An 11,480-nucleotide genomic window follows, 5' to 3' on the forward strand; every position below is an offset into this window, starting at 1 on the left:
GTAAAAATGATAAAAAATATGGTTTTACCCGGTATGGTTCGGGTTTGGTTCATGTAATTCTTATCGAGTCCGGGTATGATTTTTTTTATAATAGACCTAATTTGACCTGAGTTCATACTCATACCATACCCAAAAATCTGGTTCAAGTCTGATTCCTACTGGGTGGGTCTGAACCAGACCCACCCTAGTTTTTGGTGTTATTTTGTTTGGGTTTTGCCAAAAACTTGAGTTTTAAACAAAATTAAGTTTTTTACAAATGAGGTTTTGCCGCTTGTCATCCAAACAATGCCTCAGGGGCTACCCCCACCGAAGAGCCCTTGGTTGCATACTTTTAATGCACTCTAGCAGGTCCTGGTTTGAGAGAGAGGCTTTAAAAGTTTTATTTTTTTTATATTTTTTTAAAGGCAAGCTGAGCCCCAACATAGCACGTGGTGATGACGTACACTAAGAGTTGGTACCAATTAGCAAACAAGGGTTGGTAAAAAAAAGTTTGAAATTTATGTTTGGCTGGTTTTGCCACACCCTATGATTAAAGAGACCATTTTCTCATGTGCAAGCAAACATGAGGAAAAAAGAGCAGTGAGATTCGAAATCACACTTGGGGTCATTTTACTCACTTATCATGTGATTCTAGTTCACTGTGCCCTTGCGAATTGGAATGACATGATTTCAGTTTTTTAATTGTGAGATGCAAGAAAGCATGACAGCAGCAAGCAATGAATATATAAGCTTCACATTCATCTACTTGGGGTCAGATCATCATCAGAACCTCTTCATGTGTTGTAAGCTATTGATTTTTTTTAATATCTTGAAAATTGAAATTGTGATGTAATGGAGATGATTAAATATGCCAACCGGGTAATAAACCATGTTAAACACATAAGTATGGTCAGGTCTAACATTCAGTAGCTAACAAAGTGACGTTCTTGCATATTCTTAATCAACCAACATATATATAGGAAAATGAATCTGTGCTAAACCAATTTGGTGTTAAACTGTGCTAAATGGGTTTTTTGGGCTTATTTGGTGCTTTTTATGCGTTTCGGCCTCATAAATGTGTTGGGCATGGTTGATTTACTAAGAATCTGCACCTGGATCATGTGTTTTTGATGAAAAAAATGATGTTTGGATCCTCAAAAATTTACAAAGATTTTGGACCGTTGATTTTTTTAACTTTATAAAAACCTACCCATGTGTTGGAATCAAGCGTTTTAAGAGCTGATCCCTATAAAATCAAGTATATAGATCACATCTGTACGGTTAGAATTTAAAAATAAAATAAAATAAACCCAAAAAACTTTTTTAGCATGGGGTTCAACACCAAATGGGTTTAGCACCGACCCATTACTCTCTCTCTCTCTCTCTCTCTCTATATATATATATATATATATATATATATATAAATGATTTGGCATTTTTTTTTAAAAAAACTCTGGCTCTTTGAAAGATATATCTCGTGCCTAAAACAATGGGATGTACCTGCACGGTATAGTGCTAGATTTTCTTGTAGATCTGTACTCGATGCTCTCAATGGGCCGAAGAGAAACTATGTCCGGACCAACAACCCGGGTGGATGGTTTTGACTCTAAACAAAAACAATGGGATCTACAAGTTACATGTGAGTGGTGGGACCAACCAATGGGGGATTTTCTAAACCAAGGGACTAACCAAAGATACCACCTTCTGGTTGACCGTCAAATACCACCGTTTTCTAAGTCCATGAAGTTTCTTGGTTGGAGAATGCAGTGTCCTTTCAATTTTTATAATAATGTTGGAGAGACCACCTTTCAAGATATTTCTTTTAAAAGAGGAATAAACCGTTAAATATACCCTTCTTTAAAAAGCACCAAGTTGAGGGAGGGTATTGTTTAGGTGTGAGAGAGGAGGAGGATCAAGTTCAACTTTACCTTATCATTTCTAATGAACTTGACCAGGTTTTGTATGATACCCAATAACTTAAGTGTTGTAAAGGAGCCGATTGAATCAAACAGAAGGTGTTCAAGCTCTGCTCGCCCTTGTAACGAGCCAAGTTGGAGATGAATAAGGCTAAGCTGGAGCTGGCTCATTTACAAAAGAAATATATTTTCCAATGCTAGAATTAATAATAATTGAACTCTAAATTCATTGACCCAAGCTTGGACTGGTGGATTTAGAAAATAAATCCATTGTTTCAAGAACAAAAGGATTTGAACTCTAGTCTTATTGCTTGCAAGTGAAACATTAGTTAACAAGCCTATGTAACCCGAGCCAAGCAGATAACTTGTTGTTTGTGTTCAACTTGCCGAACCCATTTCACGAGTTTGAACCAGCTCTTTATAAGCCAAACATTCAAGCCAAGAGCAGTTTGTATCTTTTCCAGCCCCTGCTAACTCATGAGTGCAAGAGATTTACACTAGAATTACTGACAGCCAAACCAAAGAATGAGCTGGTCCCAGTAGTGCTGAGTCAATGGTGCAGCCCGGCCTGAGTTTGGCCCATGTCTTGTATTTGTGTGTGGGATCATGCATGAATTTAATGGCACATCCATTCATGGGTGCAAGACATGCACTTCATGTAGTTTGTGACACAAAGTGCAGACTCCAGACTCATGTATAGAGAGAGCTAAAAGTTACACAAAGATTGTGTGGTCTCTGTATGTGGTTCTTAGACACTGTTTAAAATTTCGGCATGATCCTTGGGATCATTCTAACTGGATCAAAGCCACACATCTCCTCCACCCTTCATTTCTCTCATCCCCAATCCACCACTCTCCACCTGCCACGTGTCCGAAAGAAACCAAGTTTGACCATACAACCTAATCAGCATTAGTCCCACAGTAATCACTCTTCTTTGGTTGAGTCACACTGATCACTCTACAACAAAAAGACAAGCAAAATCTTGCAAAATTGCAGCGCCATATGTTTCCTCTTTACCTATGTTCCTCCCTCGGTATTGCCACCTGTGAAAGGGCCTTCCCCCATCAGATAAATAACAGGTGCGGCTTCCATCACATAAACTAAAAACCGATCTTTTCTTCATCACCCCCAAAATCTAAAATTGCTTCTCATATTTCAGTTATACCAATCAGCCACAAATTCTTGCTTCTTCTTGATTTTTCCCATAAACATCAACTCCCTGCCATCTATTTTGCCTCCTCTGCACGTGTTCTTCCACATTTGAAAGAAACTCAATGCAGGTAAACTGAGAAAAAAAGGGAGAAACCTGCAGAGACAAAGGAAAGATGGCTGCTTGCACAACCGTGTACTCAATTTCTGCCACCCCAACAAAAACCCACTTGGGTTTTCTTCAAACCATCCACAGGCATGAAAGCCGTGTTTTCTTCTATAGCAGCACAAGGAGAACAAGGAGGTTCAGTGGGATCTCTGAGATCTCATGCTCTGCTGAGGAAGCAAAGACTGTGGTCATTGGTTTGGCAGCAGATTCAGGGTGTGGGAAGAGCACATTCATGAGGAGGCTGACTAGTGTCTTTGGGGGAACAGCTGAACCCCCAAAGGGAGGAAACCCAGACTCAAATACCTTGATCAGTGATACAACAACTGTGATTTGCCTGGATGACTACCATTCTTTGGATAGGACAGGAAGGAAGGAGAAGGGAGTGACTGCACTAGACCCAAGAGCCAACAATTTTGATCTCATGTATGAGCAGGTAAAGAAGCTAAAAGAAGGGATTCCGGTGGAGAAGCCAATCTATAATCATGTCAGTGGGCTGTTAGACCCCCCTGAAGTTATTCAGCCTCCCAAGATTCTGGTCATTGAAGGGCTTCATCCAATGTTAGTGCTCTCTCAACTCTTTATGTGATGCCTTTTTTGGTCCTGTTGGTTTTATGTATCATGGTTTTAGACGTTTACTAAAGGCTTTTTGGTTGGTCTTTTTCATCTCGTGTCATCTTTATATAGCTTTAGTTGGTCTGTTTCAATTTCTTTGAGGTTGGTGTCTTTACTTCCTATATCAAGAATTTATAACTATGCTTCCACTTCTTAAGGACCACTTTATTGGTGCACAGTTTCTTCTTTTTGCCCCCCTCTTTCTTGTGCTTGCTTTTGGCTTTCTGAAAAGATATTGGATTTGGAATCTCACAATAGAAGCTTTCATAATCAATAGTTGGTTGGAGAAATACTGAATTTCTATACACCTCATTCTTTTCCAGTCTCAAGTGTAGCTGTGACACACATTTTATTCGTGGATATCTTTTAGGAATGAAAATTATTCATGACTTCCACTATGCCCTGTATTTGTGGATCCTATTTGAAAAATCCTTTGTGCTAACTGGAATCAGAAGCAGTCGTATGTGGCACCTCTTCAACCTAAATACAAGCTGTTTCATGGAGGGCATTTTGAATTGGGTGAATTTTTGGTGGGCTCACATTTCTAGAGTAATTGTTTGATAAAAAACTAGGCAGATGTTCGAAACTTATTTGACTTTACATTGCATGCTCGATATGTGTATACTGCTAGTGTCATGCAATTGGGAAAGATCCTACTGTGTTACATTAACCAACCTTGCTTTTTTTGGTTAAAAGTTTTCCTTTGCTATTTCTTAACTCTCATTCTTTAGAAAGCTAAGACTTGTTTTGGATTATCAGATCATTTGAGGCTCAAACATTTTCGTCCATGGCAGAATTTGTGGTCGTATAATAATGCTGTGTCAGTCTTTTGGACTCTTTGCTGATTCTAAAACTTCTAAAGAGTTTGTTTATTAGAACTTGAACTGTTTTACCAATGGTTAGGGAAAGCTCACACATCTGTAGCCGCTTTGGAAATAGAAAATTAGGCACTTCCAGAGCTTGCTTTATATATTATTGTGAGCACATTCCCAAGGACATGGCTCTTTGAACGGCAATAAATTTATACAATTAAGGAATCGTTCTTTCTTTACGAAAGAACTTATAGTCAACCTGTTGTAATTTAATTCATGAAGATAATCTTCTAAAGATTAAGGGAAAAGTGTTCAAAACTTTCTGCATGTTCACTATTATGCAATCTTTTGCATATAATTTAAGGTTTTTTTATACTGAAGCGATGATATTATTAGATACTTATCGGTTATTATGATGCTAGTGAATACTGATTTTCTGTAACGTTAACACCAATTTTCTTATAAAATTCGGAAAATAAGAAATTTATTTTCAAGTACATGAATACTGCTATAAAGACTAAATGTTTAGCAATCTTGACTATTTTTTTGTCTAACTGTTAAAAGGCTTCCCAATTCACATCTTAAGAATTCCCTAGACACTATCTTATTTTCCATGTCACATTGACCTAAAAAACCCTTGCTTCTTGCTTCTTGCTTCTGCTTCTCGAATTGTTTCTTGATCTTGCTTTCTTATTTGGTGACCTTGGTTTTACCATATGACACTTGTAAGTTAGAAGGTTGTGAACGCTTAGATCTCTCTGCCTAACATTTCACTATTAACTTGTGCTAGCAATAACATTAATGTATGGGGTCAATATAGAATGAGTCAGCTGTCTGATTATCTGAAATCCGCAAGATTGTCTGGGATACCCACCAACGCAAACTTAAGAATGTGTAGCTCCAGTATTTATCTGAACAAATGATATTTTCTGATTATCAGGTATGATCCTCGTGTAAGAGAACTTCTTGACTTCAGTATCTACTTGGATATCAGCAACGAGGTCAAGTTTGCATGGAAAATTCAGGTTTGTGAACGAATGAAGGATGTAGCAAGTAACGTTTATGGTTGCAGTATTTTATCTGAGTTGGTTTAAACATTACAGAGAGACATGGCAGAGCGTGGGCACAGTCTTGAGAGCATTAAAGCTAGCATCGAAGCAAGAAAACCAGACTTTGACGCATATATTGGTAGAAACTTCGTTGAGTTTAAACATCAGTTTTTATGTGTTCATATTGCCTGTTATCTTGTTTGAAGTAACTGGACTTATGGGTTTTCAACGATCATCTTGCAGACCCACAGAAGCAATACGCTGATGCAGTGATTGAAGTCTTGCCGACGCAACTGATTCCCGATGACAACGAAGGGAGGATCTTGAGAGTGAGGTTGATCATGAAAGAGGGAGTGAAAAACTTTAGCCCTGTTTACCTCTTCGACGAAGGTTCAACTATTTCATGGATACCCTGTGGGAGAAAGTTGACTTGCTCATATCCAGGCATCAAGTTCTTCTATGGACCGGACACCTACTTCTCCAATGAGGTATAACATGTTCAGGCTTTTATCACCTAATACTTGCTAAAAAATTTATCCATTTGTTCTCACCCCTATATCAGATCATCAGTCAAAAATCCTACCAATGACATCTCATTGTTCATATAAATTCATGCTGATGCTGGGCTCGCATATGTGTGTTTATGTGTGTGCACACATGCGTGAAGTTTTGAACCCATTTCTTGAATAAGGTCTTGATGAAATTTGAGCAGAGTTGTTTGTACAATGATGAGAACAGCAAACTTCTGCATGTTGGCATGAAACGTAATATTGATTCAATGTTCCTAATACTTCACACTGTTTTTCTTTTAGGTCTCCGTATTGGAGATGGATGGACAATTTGATAGATTAGATGAACTGATCTACGTTGAGAGCCATCTGAGCAGCATTTCTGCAAAATACTATGGTGAAGTTACACAGCAAATGTTGAAGCATGCTGACTTCCCAGGAAGCAACAATGCATCTGGTCTCTTCCAAACCATTATTGGGTTGAAGATAAGACACCTCTATGAACAGATAGTGGCCAGCAAAGAAACAGCTCCATTACAAGCAAGCAAAGCCTAATGTTTTGGGCCCCATTTGTATTAGCTTCATTCATTTTTGGTTGAATATGGGTTCCTGATATTATGTTTTAGAGTTGTGGGTTCCTAATGTCAAAGTTTAGAGCCTTTGACGTGCATTTCATGCAAGTATGGAGAATTGTAACATAGGACAAGAATAATAAGTGCAATTCACATTTCAAGTATTGGGGTGTCCACATCTTCTGTTATATTTTTATCTTGAATTTATGATCAAAATAAGAACGGTCAAGACCTCCCCAATCAGTTTTTAAACTTTTGGACAACTACCAGAGTGGTCCAGAAGTGATACCCCCAAGCTAGTGGTCTTGGGTCAACATCCGGACTGCTCACACATGGATGAGTAGCTCAACATCTGGGGTGGTATCAGGCTCGCCCAACCTGACTCGACTGGATACCCGTTAAAGGCCCGAACCTAACCCTGACCTGACACTTATCAGGTTTGGGTTTGGCGTGGGTGTTAGCGGTAGCGGGCTTGAGCTGGATCAGGCTGATCGGGCTCCATCAGTACATTTTTTCTGCTTGTACCCGAGCTCGGCATGTTTACTTATTGGGTTGGCTTAGGCCTGGTCTTTTTCAGCTTGGGCTGAGTAGGCAACCCAAACCCAGCTGATCTCAGGTTGGATCTGATCAACCATCAGCTACATGACCCAATGTCCACCCGTATCAACATCTGCAGTAATCTGTGCATTATATATGAGAGAGAGAGAGAGAGAGCTGAAAGAAGGGTCAACATTACAACCATAGGGGATCAACAAAAAGTTGAGCCCACAAACAGAGAAAACAGACTGGAAGCAAAAAAAACCAAAACAGCGGGACAAGAGCTCTAAGGCAAACACAACACCAGGATCAGCCAGGGTCCTGAGGAGAAGAGAGCAGCAGGTGGGGAAGAACATGCATTATTGTGAGTCATCCAAACAGCCCACCAGGTAGTTAGAAGCCAAGTTCTCCACATCAGCCTCCATCGCTTGCAACTTCGAATCCACGGGGGACCCAATAGAAGGTCTAGCGTGAAAGACTCCTGTCTCACAATGACGTCCGACTTATTCCACATACTTTTAAAAAGGTCCACAAAGATTGAGCAAGCCCATAACAGATGGTAGGTGGACTCTTCCGCCTCTTGGCAAAGCACACACCTACTAGGATATTGAAAATCTACCTTTTTAAGAAAGTTGGCCGTTTGGACCCTGTTGTGTAAAATTAACCAGACTAAGAATCGAGAGCGGAGGGTTGAGCCCTTAGCCCATAAAATACGCTCGGGAAGCTAGTCAGCTTCAGGAGGAAGTAAAGACCGATATAAAATTTTGGTGCATAATGCGCCGCTAGGCGCAGTTGCCCACTGCAAAAATTGTGCAGTAGAGACGCAATCCCCACTTTGGACTCTAAAGAAGGACAGTGCCTTTAGCCACATGCGGCGCAGGTGCAAGAGCTACAGACCTGTAGGTCGATGGCTATGAAGGAGCGAGTCTAGGAAACCGTATTTAGCCTAGATCAGGGGAGCACACGGGTTGCCTGAACGGTGAGCCAACCAACATTGTTGCACAATAAGAGCAATACTCCTGTGTCTGGGAGCAAAAATTCTCAAACCGGCCATACTTCTCGGTAACATCAACATGTTCCAGCCGACCAGGTGACGTTTAGTCTGGAGTTGGCACCCAGACCAAAGGAAGTCCGCCATCAAACGAGAAATCAACTTTTCCACACCCACGGGCATTAGAAACAGGGACATAAAGAATTTCGGGATAGTGGACAGAAAGTGTCTAATAAGAGTAAGTCGTCCAGCGATGAAAAGGTAAGATGCCTGCCAGGAGAAAATTTTGTTCTTGACTTTTTGAATAGTGGCAATCCATGCAGATGAAGGAATGTGCTTCACTTATAATGGGAGACCCAAGTATGAAATAGGTAAATCTGATGTCGCACAGTTAAAAATTTGTTGCCCAGCGGCCAGCATAGAAGGGTGGGCATTGAACATGGACCAGACAACATTTACTGTCGTTAAGGGATAGACCCGAAAGGGAGAGAAAAAACTGGAGGATGAGCTTGAATCTCAGCATCTGCCGCACGGATGCAGGCCCGAAAAGAATCATGTCATCAGCATAAGTAAGAATATGATGAGGAAATTCCTGAATGTCGATGGGGTCAATTATGCGCTTGTCAACTGCCCGCTTGAACAACACCACGATACCCTTCGCGATGACGTTAAATAACAAGGGGGAGAGAGGACAGCCTTGTCGAATACCGCGCCCAAGCTTGAACTGCCCACATCTAATGCCGTTAATCTTAATCATAGAGCGAGCATTAGTCACCAACTCGCTCACCCACCGAGAGAAACATCGATCAATACCGAAGTTGGATAATATATGGAATAAGAAAGGCCAATGAACCGCGTCAAAGGCTTTATGAAAGTCAAGATTGAGAGAGAAGTAAGGCTGGCCGTTGATATGCAAAGAGTGAATGACTTTCGAGGCCAAGATGAAAAAGTGTTGAATCCTTCTGTTGAGAGAGAGACTCAACCAAAAAGCTACAATTGTCAAATTGTGCACTTTTAGAAACCAAACGTATTTCTATTGTCATTTTTCTGAGGAAAGCCACAGCAAGGGGAACGTTGCAAGATTAGTAGATGTCATGAACAGCGGTCTTTAAGGTGCCGGTTGCACTCTTGAATACTGCCCCATGTCCCAACAGCAAGCCTAATTTTTGCCTATGTGGCGTTCCTTTTATGGTTGCATCTTAAAGTAGCTTTGAAATGCACATCAACCAATTCCAGATGTAAATTATACATGGGTTTTTTGTTGAGACCATTAGTGCATGTTCTACAGGAGTTCATCCCCTTGCATTGTGCAATCTGCTCTACTCCTATCCATGCTGAACACCCATGTCAAAAGCTAGGTTTTTTTTAACACGATTTGCATCCAAATTTGCACCTACTGCTAGAAAGTCTCTCTCTCTATCTCTCTCTCTGCTTTTTTAGTCATTTGGTTTTGCATCGAGATTTCACCACCGCTGGAAAGAACCCCTCGTTTGTTTTGCATCCGAATTTGCACGCTGCTAGAAAGAATCTCTCTCTCTCTCTCTCAACCAAACAATCCCCAGTGGGGGATTCATACGTGAAACAATTCTATTGTTCTAGACATCGGCACGAATGCAAGTGTGCAGGTGACACCAAAATTAATGCAGAACGAAATATTGTAGCATTAAATATGGTTTTTTACTAAAAGAACAAAATGAAAAAATAGAAGAATTTGGATATGAATGGTTGGATTGCAAGCGTGCATCCCATCGATTTCAAATGACTAGAAAAGAAATAAGGCATAAGCCAAATAGAAGCATTTATTTTTTAATTATCAAGCACTTGATTTGTTCAACTTGCCAAAAACTTGTGTCAAATCCTCCATGGACAAGTATAATGCAGAAGATAACATGAGAACCATATGAAGTCCTTAAACAGACTTAATAGATAAAATTGGATGGTCAATTGATTTAAGATAAAAAACCGATTATGTTGGAAAGGGAAAAGAGAAGCCTTCTGTGTTAACTTGCGTAACCTTGAATATGGGTTTGAGAGATAATGACGAAGACACTTGTTTTACGTGGTTCGGCCATTGGCCTACATCCACGAAGGTAGGGTACTGTTTCTCTTATTCATTATCGCACACGATTACAGGAGATATAAAGGCAACACAATGAGTGTGCCTGGATGGGGATAAACATATCAAGAATAGGAGAGACGTTAGAGATCTTCAACTGATGCTGCACAAATGAAGGGCAGATGAGATTCGGTTGGTTGCACCCCGACCTTATCCTTAGCTGGCGACGGTTTAACACTCTCCCTCAAGTTGGGATCCGATATCCATGAATCCCAGCTTGCTCATGAGTTTGGCGAACTTGTCTTTGAATAGGGCCTTAGTGAACGAGTCGGCTAGCAGTTGGTTGCTTCTGACATGTGAGGTCTTGATAATCTTAGACTGCATTTTTTCTCTAATAAAGTGGCAGTCGACTTTGATGTGCTTTGTTCGCTCGTGAAAAACGGGGTTAGCTCTAATGTGTATGGCTGCTTGGTTGTCGCATAGCAGCTCCATAGACTCGAGGGCTTCTATTCCCATGTCTCTCAAAATGCCTTGAATCCATATCGGCAGCCATGGCACGATATTCGGCCTCAGCGCTGGATCTGACCACCACGCCTTGCTTTTTACTTCTCCATGTAACTAGATTTCCCCCCACGAAGCAGCAATAGTCTGAGGTAGATCTCATGTCGTTGGGATCTCCCGCCCAGTCCGCGTCGGAGTATCCGAGAACTTTGGTGTGATTGTTCCTTTTCATTAGGATGCCTTTTCCTGGTGAGCCCTTCAAATATCTCAGTACCCTGTAAGCCGCCTCTACGTGAGGCTTTCTTGGAGCGTGCATGAATTGGCTGAGTAAGTTGATCGCGTAGGTGATGTCGGGCCTGCTCACGGTGAGATATATGAGTTTGCCGATCAGTCTCTGATAGCACCCAACGTCTTGAATTTCCTCTCCTTCATCTTTCATCAGCTTGAGGTTGATTTCCATTGGGGTTTCAGCTGGTTTGGCTCCAAGGGTACTTGTTTCTTTCAGAAGGTCAAGGGTGTATTTCCTTTGACAATTGAACACTCCTTGCTTTGAGTGGGCTACTTCGATTCCTAGGAAGTATCTTAATTTTCCCAAATCCTTTATTTCAAATTTTTTGTTTAGGGCTTC

The 11,480-nt window shown here is 40.7% G+C and overlaps 1 protein-coding gene across 1 annotated transcript; it reads left to right on the top strand.

The window, feature by feature from the left end:
- Positions 1-2,930: 2,930 nt before the first annotated feature.
- LOC149819186 (phosphoribulokinase, chloroplastic-like) lies at positions 2,931-6,929 on the top strand. Its single transcript, XM_089985108.1, has 5 exons — positions 2,931-3,771; positions 5,578-5,662; positions 5,741-5,825; positions 5,930-6,174; positions 6,499-6,929. The coding sequence occupies exons 1-5, from the start codon at positions 3,221-3,223 to the stop codon at positions 6,748-6,750; spliced, it is 1,218 nt and encodes a 405-aa protein (XP_089841234.1). The 5' UTR covers positions 2,931-3,220; the 3' UTR covers positions 6,751-6,929.
- The last annotated feature ends 4,551 nt before the right edge of the window (positions 6,930-11,480 follow it).

This window comes from Nuphar pumila, chromosome 13 (genome assembly GCF_984573655.1).
Source record: "Nuphar pumila chromosome 13, dmNupPumi1.hap1.1, whole genome shotgun sequence".
NCBI lineage: Eukaryota > Viridiplantae > Streptophyta > Magnoliopsida > Nymphaeales > Nymphaeaceae > Nuphar > Nuphar pumila.